This window comes from Carassius carassius, unplaced genomic scaffold (genome assembly GCF_963082965.1).
Source record: "Carassius carassius unplaced genomic scaffold, fCarCar2.1 SCAFFOLD_65, whole genome shotgun sequence".
NCBI lineage: Eukaryota > Metazoa > Chordata > Actinopteri > Cypriniformes > Cyprinidae > Carassius > Carassius carassius.
Window position 1 is genome coordinate 322,501 of NW_026775106.1, and position 18,655 is coordinate 341,155.

The 18,655-nt window shown below is 44.1% G+C and overlaps 2 protein-coding genes across 5 annotated transcripts in view; one reads left to right on the forward strand and one right to left on the reverse strand.

Annotated features, from left to right (window-relative positions):
* Positions 1-18,655, forward strand: part of LOC132136733 (KH homology domain-containing protein 4-like) — a 38,497-nt gene that overhangs the window by 7,457 nt on the left and 12,385 nt on the right. Inside the window, exons 9-13 of one of the 4 annotated variants that reach the window (XM_059547348.1) lie at positions 435-555; positions 3,312-3,487; positions 3,585-3,665; positions 3,748-3,797; positions 4,044-4,123. In XM_059547348.1, the coding sequence (XP_059403331.1) occupies positions 435-555; positions 3,312-3,487; positions 3,585-3,665; positions 3,748-3,797; positions 4,044-4,123 (508 nt within the window). The remainder of the gene's footprint in view (positions 1-434; positions 556-3,311; positions 3,488-3,584; positions 3,666-3,747; positions 3,798-4,043; positions 4,124-18,655) is intronic. The other 3 variants (XM_059547349.1, XM_059547350.1, XM_059547351.1) reach the window with 3 other exon arrangements.
* LOC132136734 (uncharacterized) lies at positions 14,137-17,145 on the reverse strand. The gene is made up of 3 exons (XM_059547352.1): positions 17,075-17,145; positions 16,314-16,484; positions 14,137-15,677 (listed from the first exon to the last, which is right to left on the reverse strand). The coding sequence occupies exon 3, from the start codon at positions 15,664-15,666 to the stop codon at positions 14,164-14,166; it is 1,503 nt and encodes a 500-aa protein (XP_059403335.1). The 5' UTR covers positions 15,667-15,677; positions 16,314-16,484; positions 17,075-17,145; the 3' UTR covers positions 14,137-14,163.

The window sequence follows — 18,655 nt, forward strand, 5'->3', positions numbered from 1 at the left end:
GTGTGTGGGTGTGTGTGTGTGTCCTGCATTGAGTGTAGTGTGTGTGTGTGTGTGTGTGTCCTGCATTGAGTGTAGTGTGTGAGAGAGTGTGTGTGTGTGTGTGTGTCCTGCATTGTGTAGTGTGTGAGAGAGTGTGTGTGTGTGTGTGTCCTGCATTGAGTGTAGTGTGTGTGTGTGTGTCCTGCATTGAGTGTAGTGTGTGTGTGTGTGTGTGTGTGTGTGTGTCCTGCATTGAGTGTAGTGTGTGAGAGAGAGTGTGTGTGTCCTGCATTGAGTGTAGTGTGTGAGAGAGAGTGTGTGTGTGTGTCCTGCATTGAGTGTAGTGTGTGAGAGAGAGTGTGTGTGTGTGTCCTGCATTGAGTGTAGTGTGTGAGAGAGAGTGTGTGTGTGTGTTCTGCATTGAGTGTAGTGTGTGATCGTCTGTTGTTGTTCAGGTGCGGGCGGATCACTCGAGGATGGTGTCATCGTATCCCTCCACAGCTCCTGCTCCAGGTGTGTGTTCTTCTGCTCCAGGTGTGTGTTGTTCTGCTCCAGGTGTGTGTTGTTCTGCTCCAGGTGTGTGTTGTTCTGCTCCAGGTGTGTGTTGTTCTGCTCCAGGTGTGTGTTGTTCTGCTCCAGGTGTGTGTTGTTCTGCTCCAGGTGTGTGTTGTTCTGCTCCAGGTGTGTGTTGTTCTGCTCCAGGTGTGTGTTGTTCTGCTTTGAGCCGATGCTTGTGTTCTGAACTGATCACACACTGAAGGAAACGGCTCATTCCAGGCCTTTTGCAGAAGGAATTCATGCTTTAAAGCTCACAGCGAGCATCTTTTTGCTGTTCATGTAAACTGATGTGTGTAACGTGATGTTTCTGAACACGGTTTAGCTCGACTGACACGATCTAATATATGGACACACATCTGATTTGCTCCCAGCGGTTTGTTCCCGTTAGACGTCTGTGAACAAACTCTGTTAAATGTTTTTTTTCTTGAAGTGTGTTTTGGGTAGGGCTGGGTGATATTAGCGATAATATCTGAATAATTTTGACGACGATGTAAAATCTTACTGTGGACTGCTCTACAGATATCAAGAGTTCAATCAGAGCTGGTTTATAGATACATTTTCTTCCTGGTGTTTTGCTTATTCTGATCTGGCAACCATGCACATGCGAACACTCGCTCCTCCTGAATATTAAAACATAGGCTATTACAATGTGGAATTACTAATAGGAATTTAACTATTTATAATATTTTTCATTTGTTTTACCAGTTTTCATAATATAGACAGAGAGACTGTCTAACTCTTTGGTGTGTGTTATATTTACAGTCGTGGCCAAAAGTTTTGAGACTTACAAATAGTGGGAAGTCGTGGCCTAATGGTTAGAGAGTCGGACTCCCAATCGAAAGGTTGTGAGTTCGAGTCCCGGGCCGGCAGGAATTGTGGGTGGGGGGAGTGCATGTACAGTTCTCTCTCCACCTTCAATACCACGACTTAGGTGCCCTTGAGCAAGGCATCGAACCCCCAACTGCTCCCCGGGCGCCGCAGCATAAATGATGAACACTGCTCCGGGTGTGTGTTCACAGTGTGTGTGTGTGTTCACTGCTCCGGGTGTGTGTGTGTGTGTGTTCACGGCTCTGTGTGTGTGCATTTTGGATGGGTTAAATGCAGAGCACAAATTCTGAGTATGGGTCACCATACTTGGCTGAATGTCACTTCACACTCACACTTTCACACTAAATATTAGTTTTCAAAAAGTTTGCTGCTAAACTGCTTTTAGATCTTTGTTTCAGTTGTTTCTGTGATGTACTGAAATATAATTACAAGCACTTCATACGTTTCAAAGGCTTTTATCGACAATTACATGACATTTATGCAAAGAGTCAGTATTTGCAGTGTTCTTTTTCAGGACCTCTGCAATTCGACTGGGCATGCTCTCAATCAACTTCTGGGCCAAATCCTGACTGATAGCAACCCATTCTTTCATAATCACTTCTTGGAGTTTGTCAGAATTAGTGGGTTTTTGTTTGTCCACCCGCCTCTTGAGGATTGACCACAAGTTCTCAATGGGATTAAGATCTGGGGAGTTTCCAGGCCATGGACCCAAAATTTCAACATTCTGGTCCCCGAGCCACTTAGTTATCACTTTTGCCTTATGGCACGGTGCTCCATCGTGCTGGAAAATGCATTGATCTTCACCAAACTGTTGTTGGGTTGTTGGAAGAAGTTGCTGTTGGAGGGTGTTTTGGTACCATTCTTTATTCATGGCTGTGTTTTTGGGCAGAATTGTGAGTGAGCCCACTCCCTTGGATGAGAAGCAACCCCACACATGAATGGTGTCAGGATGCTTTACTGTTGGCATGACACAGGACTGATGGTAGCGCTCACCTTTTCTTCTCCGGACAAGCCTTTTTCCAGATGCCCCAAACAATCGGAAAGGGGCTTCATCGGAGAATATGACTTTGCCCCAGTCCTCAGCAGTCCATTCACTATACTTTCTGCAGAAGATCAATCTGTCCCTGATGTTTTTTTTGGAGAGAAGTGGCTTCTTTGCTGCCCTTCTTGACACCAGGCCATCTTCCAAAAGTCTTGGCCTCACTGTGCGTGCAGATGCGCTCACACCTGCCTGCTGCCATTCCTGAGCAAGCTCTGCACTGGTGGCACTCCGATCCCGCAGCTCAATCCTCTTTAGGAGACCATCCTGGCGCTTGCTGGACTTTCTTGGACGCCCTGAAGCCTTCTTTACAAGAATTGAACCTCTTTCCTTGAAGTTCTTGATGATCCTATAAATTGTTGATTTAGGTGCAATCTTAGTAGCCACAATATCCTTGCCTGTGAAGCCATTTTTATGCAACGCAATGATTGCAAGCATCACCCTCCTTTTAACATGTCAAGTCTGCCATTCTAACCCAATCAGCCTGACATAATGATCTCCAGCCTTGTGCTCGTCAACATTCTCACCTGAGTTAACAAGACGATTACTGAAATGATCTCAGCAGCTCCTTTAATGACAGCAATCAAATGCAGTGGAAAGGTTTTTTTGGGATTAAGTTAATTTTCATGGCAAAGAAGGACTATGCAATTCATCTGATCACTCTCCATAACATTCTGGAGTATATGCAAATTGCTATTATAAAAACTTAAGCAGCAACTTTTCCAATTTCCAATATTTATGTAATTCTCAAAACTTTTGGCCACAACTGGATATATATATATATATAGAATATATAAGAAATACCTATGTGCTTAATCAGATGGCTCCCCATCTGCGAGTGTTTTTAGTTTCTGTGTGTGTGTGTGTCTCTTGTGCTGCTGAGCTGATGCGCTGTGTTCTCCTTCAGTTTACCCCACACACGGATACTCTGCAAATCACAGCTACGGCGGTCAGTCGTGGTACGGTTACCCGAGCTCCTATTCCACGTACCCCGGTGCCTTCTGGAGCAGCTCCAGCCAATCACAGCCCAGCAGCGGCGCGGTGCAGTATCCTGTGTGCAACCAGAGCAGCTTCCTGCTGCAGGTGAGAGTCACTGACACTGAGTCCTGAACACTGACCACATCACGCTCGCTAAACCTGTGTGTGTGTGTGTGTGTGTGTGTGTGTGTGTGTGTGTCAGGGGGAGGATGCAGCGCCAGATGGAGCAGACAGCGGCTCCAGTCCAAAGCAACACTATGCAGAAGAGGAACAGGAAGCACAGGTGTGTGTGTGTGTGTGTGTTTGAGTGACTGTAGGACTGTCATTATGAGACTCACCTGATGTGTGTGTGTGTGTGTCCTCAGATCTCCACAGATGTTTTGGAGAAGGATGTCAGTGCAGCAGATGACAGCAGGTCTGCCCTGTTTCTGTGTTCGATTATGTGCTGTATATTTCTCTAATATTTCCTGTTAGTGTTTCGCCCTGACACATGATCAAACATTGATTGTCTGCTGTATTTGAATCTGAATGTGTTCAAATGTTGCAGGGTTTTGGCTTAACCTTGTGTGTTGTGAAGTCCTCTGGGTTTAAGATTGAGGATGGGTTAGTTATGGTTAGTTAGTTAGATACACGTGAGTGACTTGATGTTTCTTGTGTTCAGGACATTGATGCCACCGCCAGCAGCTCCAGTGAGGAAGAGACCGAGAGAAGAGACCTGCAGCAAACCCCTCACACACACAGGTGTCTATATACACACACACACACACACACACACACACACACACACACACACACACACACTCACACAGGTGTCTATATACATACACACACACACACACACACACACACACTCACACAGGTGTCTATATACACACACACACACACAGGTGTCTATATACACACACTCACACACACACACACACACACACACAGGTGTCTATATACACACACTCACACACACACACACACACACACACACAGGTGTCTATATACACACACACACACACTCACACACACACACACACACACACACACACAGGTGTCTATATACATACACACACACACACACAGGTGTCTACACACACACACACACACACACAGGTGTCTATACACACACACACAGGTGTCTATACACACACACACACACAGGTGTCTATACACACACACACACACAGGTGTCTATACACACACACACACACACACAGGTGTCTATACACACACACACACACACAGGTGTCTATACACACACACACACACACACAGGTGTCTATACACACACACACACACACACACACACACACAGGTGTCTATACATACACACACACACACACAGGTGTCTATACACACACACACACACACACACACACACACACACAGGTGTCTATACACACACACACACACACACACACACACACACACAGGTGTCTATACACACACACACACACACACACACACACACAGGTGTCTATACACACACACACACACACACAGGTGTCTATACACACACACACACACACACACACACACAGGTGTCTATATACACACACACACACACAGGTGTCTATATACACACACTCACACACACACACACACACACACACAGGTGTCTATATACACACACACACACACACACACACACACACACACACACACTCACACAGGTGTCTATATACATACACACACACACACACACACACACACACTCACACAGGTGTCTATATACACACACACACACACAGGTGTCTATATACACACACTCACACACACACACACACACACACACAGGTGTCTATATACACACACTCACACACACACACACACACACACACACACAGGTGTCTATATACACACACACACACACTCACACACACACACACACACACACACACACAGGTGTCTATATACATACACACACACACACACAGGTGTCTACACACACACACACACACACACAGGTGTCTATACACACACACACAGGTGTCTATACACACACACACACACAGGTGTCTATACACACACACACACACAGGTGTCTATACACACACACACACACACAGGTGTCTATACACACACACACACACACAGGTGTCTATACACACACACACACACACACACACAGGTGTCTATACACACACACACACACACACACACACACACAGGTGTCTATACATACACACACACACACACACACACACACACACACACAGGTGTCTATACACACACACACACACACACACACACACACAGGTGTCTATACACACACACACACACACACACACACACACAGGTGTCTATACACACACACACACACACACACACACACAGGTGTCTATACACACACACACACACACAGGTGTCTATACACACACACACACACACACACACACACACACAGGTGTCTATACACACACACACACACACACACACACACACACACACACAGGTGTCTATACACACACACACACACACAGGTGTCTATACACACACACACACACACACACACACACACACACATGTGTCTATACACACACACACACACACAGGTGTCTATACACACACACACACACACACACACACACAGGTGTCTATATACACACACACACACACACACACACACAGGTGTCTATACACACACACACACACACACACACACACACACACACACACACAGGTGTCTATACACACACACACACACACACACACACACACACACACACAGGTGTCTATACACACACACACACACACACACACACACAGGTGTCTATACACACACACACACACACAGGTGTCTATACACACACACACACACACACACACACACACACAGGTGTCTATATACACACACACACACACACACACACACACACAGGTGTCTATACACACACACACACACACACACACAGGTGTCTATACACACACACACACACACACACACACACAGGTGTCTATACACACACACACACACACACACACACACACACACACAGGTGTCTACACACACACACACACACACACACACACACACACACACAGGTGTCTACACACACACACACACACACACACAGGTGTCTACACACACACACACACACACAGGTGTCTATACACACACACACACACACACACACACACACACACACACACACACACACAGGTGTCTATACACACACACACACAGGTGTCTATACACACACACACACACACACACACACACACACACAGGTGTCTATACACACACACACACAGGTGTCTATACACACACACACACAGGTGTCTATACACACACACACACACACACACACACAGGTGTCTATACACACACACACACACACACACACAGGTGTCTATACACACACACACACACACACACACACACACACACACACAGGTGTCTATACACACACACACACACACACAGGTGTCTATACACACACACACACACACACACACACACACACACACACACACACAGGTGTCTACACACACACACACACACACACACACACACACACACACACACACAGGTGTCTATACACACACACACACACACACACACACAGGTGTCTATACACACACACACACACACACACACACACACACAGGTGTCTATACACACACACACACACACACACACACACACACAGGTGTCTATACACACACACACACACACAGGTGTCTATACACACACACACACACACACACACAGGTGTCTATACACACACACACACACACACACACAGGTGTCTATACACACACACACACACACACACACACACACACACACAGGTGTCTATACACACACACACACACACACAGGTGTCTATACACACACACACACACACACACACACACACACACACACACACACAGGTGTCTACACACACACACACACACACACACACACACACACACAGGTGTCTATACACACACACACACACACACACACACACACAGGTGTCTATACACACACACACACACACACACACACACACACACACACAGGTGTCTATACACACACACACACACACACACACACACACACACAGGTGTCTATACACACACACACACACACACACACACACAGGTGTCTATACACACACACACACACACACACACAGGTGTCTATACACACACACACACACACACACAGGTGTCTATACACACACACACACACACACACAGGTGTCTATACACACACACACACACACAGGTGTCTATACACACACACACACACACACACACAGGTGTCTATACACACACACACACAGGTGTCTATACACACACACACACACACACACACACACACACACACACACAGGTGTCTATACACACACACACACACACAGGTGTCTATACACACACACACACACACAGGTGTCTATACACACACACACACACACAGGTGTCTATACACACACACACACACAGGTGTCTATACACACACACACACACAGGTGTCTATACACACACACACACACAGGTGTCTATACACACACACACACACACACACACACACAGGTGTCTATACACACACACACACACACACACACACACACACACACACACACACACAGGTGTCTATACACACACACACACACACACACACACACACACACACAGGTGTCTATACACACACACACACACACACACACACACACACACACACACACAGGTGTCTATACACACACACACACACACACACACACACACACACACACACACACACACACACACACACACACAGGTGTCTATACACACACACACACACACACACACACACACACACACACAGGTGTCTATACACACACACACACACACACACACACACACACACACACACAGGTGTCTATACACACACACACACACAGGTGTCTATACACACACACACACACACACACACACACACACACAGGTGTCTATACACACACACACACACACACACACACACACACACAGGTGTCTATACACACACACACAGGTGTCTATACACACACACACACACAGGTGTCTATACACACACACACACACACACACACAGGTGTCTATACACACACACACACACACACAGGTGTCTATACACACACACACACACACACACACACACACACAGGTGTCTATACACACACACACAGGTGTCTATACACACACACACACACACACACACAGGTGTCTATACACACACACACACACACACACACACACAGGTGTCTATACACACACACACAGGTGTCTATACACACACACACACACACACACAGGTGTCTATACACACACACACACACACACACACACACACACACACAGGTGTCTATACACACACACACACACACACACACACACACACAGGTGTCTATACACACACACACACACACACACACACAGGTGTCTATACACACACACACACACACACAGGTGTCTATACACACACACACACACACACACACACACAGGTGTCTATACACTCACACACACACACAGGTGTCTATACACACACACACACACACACACATACTTGTTTTTGTGCATTGTGGGGGTCACCTGTCAGGATTGCTACATAGTGGGGACCACCCTTTCCTATGATCCTACAGAACTAAAAAAAAATATTTGACAAAAACTACAAAGCCTTTTTAAAAGTATCTCTTCAGATTACAAATATTTCACTAAATAAATTCTAAACCTGACACAGTGGTCACTTGTGGGGACATTTCAGGTATTGAGTATATCTGGGGACCGGCAAACACACAACCAGTCTTTGGTCATTGTGGGGACTGGACTCACACACTCAACACCAGTCTTTGGTCATTGTGGGGACTGGACTCACACACTCAACACCAGTCTTTGGTCATTGTGGGGACTGGACTCACACACTCAACACCAGTCTTTGGTCATTGTGGGGACTGGACTCACACACTCAACACCAGTCTTTGGTCATTGTGGGGATCACATCTAAACACACTCAACACCAGTCTTTGGTCATTGTGGGGACTGGACTCACACACTCAACACCAGTCTTTGGTCATTGTGGGGATCACATCTAAACACACTCAACACCAGTCTTTGGTCATTGTGGGGACTGGACTCACACACTCAACACCAGTCTTTGGTCATTGTGGGGATCACATCTAAACACACTCAACACCAGTCTTTGGTCATTGTGGGGATCACATCTAAACACACTCAACACCAGTCTTTGGTCATTGTGGGGACTGGACTCACACACTCAACACCAGTCTTTGGTCATTGTGGGGACTGGACTCACACACTCAACACCAGTCTTTGGTCATTGTGGGGATCGAATCTAAACACACTCAACACCAGTCTTTGGCCATTGTGGGGATCGAATCTAAACACACTCAACACCAGTCTTTGGCCATTGTGGGGATCGAATCTAAACACACTCAACACCAGTCTTTGGCCATTGTGGGGATCGAATCTAAACACACTCAACACCAGTCTTTGGCCATTGTGGGGATCGAATCTAAACACACTCAACACCAGTCTTTGGTCATTGTGGGGACTGGACTCACACACTCAACACCAGTCTTTGGTCATTGTGGGGATCGAACTCACACACAAAAGAGAATCTGCGTACTTTAGACAGAACAGGAGCTACAATTTGCTCCATGCTTTAATTGATTTTGTCGATGTTTGTTTTATATGTAGAAACAAAATTAACTGTTAGTACTTTAAAAGGTTTAGTAAAAAAAGTGTTATACAGTATATGACATACATTTTCAAAACTCATAACATCAGTACGTCAAAATAGTCAAGTCAAGAAACATTAGCATAAGTTTCAGTCGTCAACAAACATTAGTATAAATCCTTCATGAAGATGTTCACAGTAAACACTAGTTGTTTAAAAAAATATATTAATTAATAAAACCCTTCATGACAAACACTGCATTCTCAAGTTTTTGAAAACAAGTACAATAACTTTAGCATGAAAGTCTACCATGCTTGCGTTTATAGAAAAACAATTATACATTTGAAGCAGACAAGGATGAAAAAAAGTTATTTAAAACCTTAATTTTCGAAAGAACAATCTACATTTCCATACAATAATATGGAACTGATGGTCTATTGCGTTATAACCATGTGACTATGGAAGCTTGTTTTAAAACTATAAAAGCTTGTTTCTACCAGTGAACAATTAAATCTGCCAGTGTGTCAATTAATTTGGCAGATCTTTTCTGTTTAGAGCGGAGATTCGATTTTTGATGTAAAATTTAAGTGTGGACCACTCTCTATTTTTAAGTGCAAGTGGTTCCGCCTCTTTACACCTCATGCAGTCCGCCTTTCCTGGAATTTTGCGGTTGTTAATAAACCTCATCATATGCTTCTCCACAGCCTGTATCTCATGTTTGTTCCAGGCCGTCTTCTTAACGTAACCTGTGGGGGGAACACATTAGCATTTTACTCATGAGAAGCACTTGCATCAACAATGCATTAACCAGTGGTCTTATGCAAATGAGTGGTACGGTACAGTACAGTTCAGTACAGTTCAATTCGATTCGGTACAGGTAACCTTGATCAGGCTTGTGCTTTCACTGCCAATAGTACCCTTACTTGGTAGGCGTGGTGTATGGGGGAAAGCACGACATAGGCACAACTCTGCCTCTTTTTGTTAATGTCAGTTTTAATTTGGTAAAATTCCGAATAAATATATAAAGTTAAACATAATTTGTGCTCAGCCAAAACGACGACCAGGAACAACTAATAGATTCATGAGACCACGAATGCATGTTAGATATAGCCTACCCAAAACGAAGTGTACCTCTTGCTTAATCACTACACAGACATCAGAGTCAGCGGAAAATGTGGGAAGCACTAGCCGAGCTAAGGCTGCTCTCTCAGCGGATACATTAGCACTGAGGGAGAGTAAATCAACAGCACCTATCCCTTTAATTGGCTCACCCATAGTTAGAATACTAAAATGCGTCAAAAACATGTTGTAAATAGAATCCTGATGCAAAAGGAAATTTTTTTTCAGGACAATCAGCAATAAGTGAGGTGTAAGTAAAATGATCATACCTCTCTTTTTTTTGGAGACTGGGTCTTCTGGAAGTGTGCTGTTCTCACAAACAGTGTGCTGCGGTGATGATATTGTGGTGCATTCTGAAAGTAAAAATTAAGCCAGTCTTGAGTATTGACAAGTCTCTGCAGCAAAAAGACAGTCATCTCAAGAATACAAAGTTCCTGAGGTGCAGTCAGGGTCAGGGCAGGACAATATGGCCAAAATTTACATCACAATACATTTCTTAATTTCGGTCTATAAGATATCATTCCGATATCAATATTAATTTTGAAATGTGCAGTGCTCGTGTTTATTTAGCAATTTCAACCACCACAAATAAATAAATGTATGGGATAATGTAGCCTATATCCATATTCTATAGCCTAGATCCAGAAGGCCATGGCGGATCAGGTACCTGGGGGGCCATGGCGGAGCAGGCAGCTCAAGGATGATAACCTTGGCCCATAGCCTACCCACCCTTAATTCAGCCATGGCTATATAGCCCCCCCCCCCCCCAAAAAAATATTCTTGGGAAAGTCCAGGGTCTTAGGTTCATGGGGGCGCTGAGGAGGAGTGGGCTCTGGTGGGCGCTCAGGAGAAGCTGGCACTTAAGGACACTCTAGAGGAGCGGAGCTGGACGGGACCAGCGGAGGCTCTGGAGGAGAGCTGGACAGAACCAGTGGAGGCTCTGGAGGAGGAGAGCTGGACAGAACCAGTGGAGCCAAGGGAGATGAAGGCTCTGAGGGGAGGAGAGGAGCTGAGAACTCCGGGAGAAGTGTCCCTCCTGGTTTGCCTACAGGAACTGATGGGTGCTCAGGAGAAACTAGGGTGAGTTCTGGGGAATCGGCCACAGGGGAGGTTATTTCCGAGGAGCAGGCTTTAAAGGGGACTTGCGAGGTGCGGGCATCTTGATGTTAACGGGGCTTGCCATGGAACCCTCTGGCGGCATTAATCTTGCTTTGGTCAGCGGCACAGACTTTGCCACAGATGGAACCCAGCCTGAGTGAGCCGTGGACGGCTACGGACTCGTGTTGGCCATGGATGGTGGCGGGCATGAGTGCGGGCTGAACAGCGGAGCCACGGACAGTGATTCAGGACTTGAGGCACCGGCGGCTGGAAAATCCGAGCTCAGCTTGGGAACAGCAGGTGGAACTGATAGCGGAGGGGCAGCCACATGTGACGACTGCGGACGGGAATTCGCCTCGTCCACGGTGAAGTCTGATCTGGCGATCCACAGCGCGAAGTTAATGTAATTCTTCAATGACCAGCATGGATCAGCTCTCAGCATGAAGAGATGGATATCTTCCTTCAACCTGCACCAGAATCCCTCCATTAAGGTAAGGTCATCCTAATGCGGCGAGTTGACCATAATTCACAAACTCCTGCACAAAACCCTCTAGATCTTGGCCGTCATGGAGGATAAAAATTGTGGCTCCTGAAGGGCTATGCTCACCATCCCTCGGGTCCACATTAATGGATGCCAGCTCAAGCCTCATCTTCTGTATTGGTTTGATCTTCTGTAATGGTCACTGGTCGGACTAAGAGGTAAGTAAACAACAGCGAAGTTTATTAAACAACAGGACAGCAAAGGAGCTGAGTGGAGATTGTTCAGGTGAGTATGCCAGCACTGAGATTCGTCTAGAGGATGATCCAGGAAATAATTTGATCTTTCTTGCCTTACAGGAGACTCGTAGAGACGAAGAGTGGAGACCAGGACTGACGGGAAACAGACACCTCGACTGGAGAATTGAGCTGGAGACGGAAGGGATCACTGAGGAAGGAGACAGGTGGTAAGATTCATAGGTAGGTAATAGCTTGCTTAGGATAAGGATACCAAGGGTAGAGTCCACGTAGAGTTTACGAGACCAGTTGGTGAATGATTCTGAGGTGTGTGCTTTTATGTGGGGCTTGATGAGTGAGTTAATTGGAGCGCTCATGGGGTGCAGGTGTGCCTGATCAGGAGCCAGGTTTGGGCGAGTGCTGTGATAAGAAGAGGAAGAAACAGACCCATCTGTGACAATTTCGGCATATAGTGTACGTCAACAGACTCCAGATGGTTGAGTTGTCAGCTTCAAAAGAGCAATAAACACTAAGTATATATATATATATATATATATATATATATATATATATATATATATATATATATATATATATATATATATATATAATATGTGTGAGGAGTGGGGCGGGGCCGAGAGCCGTGGGAACGGAGCAAGGCCGGTGGAGTGATTGAAGATGAGCGACACTTGCTCAACCCACCGGTCTCAAGTCCCATGGAGGAGATTGGAAGGATACAAAAGAGTTTTGTGTTTATTTTGGAATTAAAGTCTTTATTTGATTGTCCGCCAGTTCCCGCCTCAGTCCCCGCCCCACTCGTCACAATATGCTTTATAAACGCCTTTCTCACGTCTGCTGAATCCTCGCTTTGTGCTTCTAATTCGCTTCAAAACAGCGTTTTGTTTTGTTCTCTCTCTGCGCTCTCAATAATCACACAATGCCGACGTGCTACATCATCCGCTTGAACTGCTTCCGGGTTTCAGAGTCGGCAGACGGGTATTTTGCGGACATTCCGTGAATCAGTCCAACTCATGAACTCAGAAATGGGCAACCGATGTCCCATTAATTGGGCAAACATAAATGGAACAAACTGACAACATGTAATCATTACCTTTCAAACTAGAAGGGGACTCCTCCAAATCACTGTCCACTGTAACTTCCTCTAAAGGTAGAAAATACAGAAATATATAATTTAAAACACAAGGTAATGTTATTCAAAGCATTCCCAAAATCTGAACCCATGTTGTGTACAGTGTATAGTACCTTCTGGATCAATGTTGATTTCATTAAGATTTCGCCCTTTGAAGTCTGCCAAGCGTCCTTTTTCGAGGGCCAGAAAAATTTTACTAATTTTGGCCAGTTGGAGGGTGCCTTCGGGTAACCTGTAAAATTGACGATGAACTCGAATGTCATGGCCTAGAAAGTCTGCCAACTGATCTAGCTCTGTGTTGCTAAGATTAAGAACTTCAGAAAGTGTCCCGATCTGTTTCCTCAACTTTGTTGAAGTAAGAGTCTGAGGATTTTTTGCGCTGCATGCAACAGCAAATTCTCGAATGCAATCAGAGCCTCTGAAAAACGTCATTGCAGATGGACGTGCAAAGAGGAAAGGATTTTCATTTGGTATTCCACACCTACTCCGATTTTCAATAAGCAGGCTGATTGATTCTTGCATGGAAGGTGTGAGAAGCACAGGAACCTTTCTGCCTCTTTTGCCTCTGATTTCTACACGCTTGAAGTACTGACATAGTTTATTTTCTAAATCTATGAGGGCCATGCTAATATCTGGATGAGCCTCCGATTGGTTGCTGGAGATGTATGCAGACAACGGCATTTGTGACACTTCCCCTTCTCGTCTACGATTGAAAAGCATAACCTGAGTTAACGTGATCTTGGCCAGTTTTGCCCAGTGCTGAGATGATGGCTGTGTTAACAATAGTTTGCGATAGGTCTTCTCTTGCTCGTCAAGATATATATGAAGGAGTTTAACATCTTCAGTGAATGGAAGTAATTGTGGGGAATTCCACTTTGCTTCCTCCAGTGTTCGCCGGGCTGTTGAAGAAATGTATTCAGGCCATCTAGACTGATAAAGCTGTTGAAAGCTGTTCGCAATTTTTCCTGTCTCTTCATCTCCACTAATAGTAGAGTGGCTCTCAATGAGCATTGCGATTTTGTTCAGACTCTGTCCAAGTTTCACAGCCACACTAGCCTTTTCAAATACATTGGTCTCTTCATTGTAGCCAGCAGCCCTTTTAACTGCATTGATGGTATGCATGAAGTTTGTGGGATGAATGAGCTCTTTAATAGATGTAAGTGGGGAAACCTCTCTCGCACATATTAGGAGTCTTCCAAGCTCCCTCATCTTTTGGCGGATGTGTTCATGCATTTTAACTCTTGATCCATACTTGTTGTAAAGATGCTTTCCTAACTCTAAAATGCACCAGTCATTTCTAGTTTCAAGGGCCACTCGGTCCTGGTTCATTGAATTTAACAGCTTCCAAACACCATGAGTTACTCCTGGTGGGGGAGGTTGTGCAAAGCCACAAAGAACCTGGACACGGGTTTTTCCAGGTTTCGGCTTCTCGTCACCAGGCTTGAATTTGCAAACCTTGACATGTCGCCACAGAGTTTTCTTTAAGAAGAGTCCTTTGCAGTAAATGCAGTGCATAAAACTTTCCCCATCCAGGTTCTTTTTGGGCAGTTTCCGCGGAATCATCAGTCCTGCACCTGTATTAATAACAGTACTATTGTAAGCAAAGTTCCCTTTGTTACGTAGATACTCCAGTTGCATCCTCCTTTCTTTTGAGCCCTTTGGATGACTTAATGCTTTCGCTACCTCTACCTCATTTCTATGCTTTCGTTCCAGGTGTCTAGAAATTTTTGTAAAAGCACCGTCACAAAAAAAGCACTGTTGTTTTTTGCTGTACATTCTCAATCCACCTCTCTTTTTAATTATAGCTGGGATAACTACTGATGCTGCGCTGTCAAGAATGGAAGATTTGTCAGGAACTTTGGCTATGTCGTGGATCTGGGAGCTCCCTAAGTCACCGCTGCTTTTAATGCTGAACTTTTTGATTCTGTTCACAGCTGAACTGGTCTGGACTGGCAAAGTCTGTAACTTTTTTCCTTTACCTTTTGGTGAAGCAATAAAGCTCATGCTACTATCTGATGTGTAACTCTCTGATGTGTCAGGAATATACTCCTCCTCACTAACAGATAACTCATCTTCACTCGAACCATCTGAGTACTCAGCAATCTTCCCTCTAGCCTTGAAAGACAATGACCATTCAGTTCATTTAATCCTCCATCATAGGCTATTCTCTACTCTATTCTATCCAAGCTATTAAAGTAATTAACACTTACTCTGGTGTTTTTTGCTCTTTTGGATGCTGTGGTACAAGCGGAATGTTGTTCACTCATTGCAAATGATGCATGATTCCGTCTGATGTCATCTTTAATGTCTGTATGGTCATCTTTACTGTTTACACTGGACTTTTCAAAGAGATCATCCGAATCATCACAAATCACAGATCTCTAAAAAAACAAACAAAAAACATCAGAATGACAAGTTTTAAATGATCTAGAAAAAAGTATGTTTATCATATAATGAAAAATAACTGTTGCCTTTTTTTACACTTTATAATTAATGTGTAAAATCTGTATCTATTAAATCAACATTTGTTAAATGCTCGATCCATGTCTATCAATTTAAAGGGATAGTTCCCCCAAAAATGAAAATTCTATCATTAACATTACTCATCCTCATGTTGTTCCAAACCCATAAGACCCTTATTCATCTTCAGAAAACAGATTATAATAATTTTTATGAAATATGACCTTTTGCCTGCCATTCTAACTTCAGATGGAGGGAAAGAAAGCACTTGGATTTCATCAAAAATATTTTAATTAGTGTTCTGAAGATTAACAAATGTCTTATGGGTGTGAAACGATATTCACAATAGTAACTTGCATTTAGAAAACAGATTTTAAGAAGGTCCAAAAGATGGTCCTCTTTCAATTTTTATTTGTCCTTTTAAATTTACTTCACATTATTGAGCTAAAAATAGTGCAATTTAGGTATGGGGCAGGTAAAAACAAACGGAAGAAAATATACAAATAAATACCTTTTCAAAAGATGTCATAATTTTAGAACACAAAACCTCATCTTCGCTGTCCGAATAATCAACCAAAGGCTGTTAAGGACAAAAAAGAAAGAAAAATATGAAAATGAAGTGGAAGGGAGAAAATCCCTGTCAGACAGAGACCGAGACAAAGACACAGAGAGAGATAATAAATACACATACCTCAGCTGTGAATAGTGAAGTGCCTGCAGTAGTTACAGAATCCTCAGAGCAGTTCTCTATGGCTGTCATGTTGTCATCATCATTGCATGGAGGCTATAATAAAGTTGTTTAAAAAATAGTTACAAGGCATCACTTATTAGGCAAGGTCCCCACTATGCTAAACCTGTGAAATGTGTGTATTTGGTACCAAAGGGTTTGTATGGCTTTCCTAAAACTACAGGTCCCCACTACGTACATTACACTGGAAACAGTGTGCAAGACTTTCCCAAGTCAAAACCACATGTAATAAATTAATAGACAGACAGAAATAGACAGGCACAGACAGATAAAGAGACCGACACAGACAGAAAAACAGACAGACACAGACAGATAAAGAGACTGATACAGACCGACAAATAAAGAGACTGACACAGACAGACAGACACAGATAGATAAAGAGACCGACACAGACAGACAAAGACCGATAAAGAGACTGACACAGACATACAGACAGATAAAAGAGACCGACAAAGACAGAGACAGGCCCAGACAGATAAAGAGACTGACAGACAGAGACAGATAGGCACAGACAGATAAAGAGACTGACACAGACAGAAAAACAGACATATAAAGAGACAAAGACACAGACAGAGATAATAACACTGGAAACGGTGTGTAAGACTTTCCCAAGTCAAAACCACATATAATAATAGACAGACAGACACAGAGACAGGCACAGACAGATAAAGAGACTGACACAGACAGAGACAGGCACAGACAGATAAAGAGACTGACACAGACAGAAAGACACAGACACATAAAGAGACAAAGACAGACAGAGATAATAAATACACATACCTCAGCTGTGAATCGTGAAGTGCCTGCAGTAGTTACAGAATCCTCAGAGCAGTTCTCTATGGCTGTCATGTTGTCATCATCATTGCATGGAGGCTATAATAAAGTTGTTTAAAAAATAGTTACAAGTCATCACTTATTAGACAAGGTCCCCACTATGCTAAACCTGTGAAATGTGTGTATTTGTTACCAAAGGGTTTGTATGGCTTTCCTAAAACTACAGGTCCCCACTACGTACATTACACTGGAAACAGTGTGCAAGACTTTCCCAAGTCAGAACCACATATAATAAATTAATAGACAGACAGAGACAGGCACAGACAGAGACAGGCACAGACAGATAAAGAGACGACACAGACAGAGACAGACCGACAGACAGAGAAACAGACAGACAGGCACAGACAGACAGACAGGCACAGACAGACAGACAGAGACAGATAGAGAGACTGACAGAAATACAGACAGATAAAGAGACAGACACAGACGGACAGGCACAGACAGATAAAGAGACAAAGACAGACAGAGATAATAAATACACATACCTCAGCTGTGAATCGTGAAGTGCCT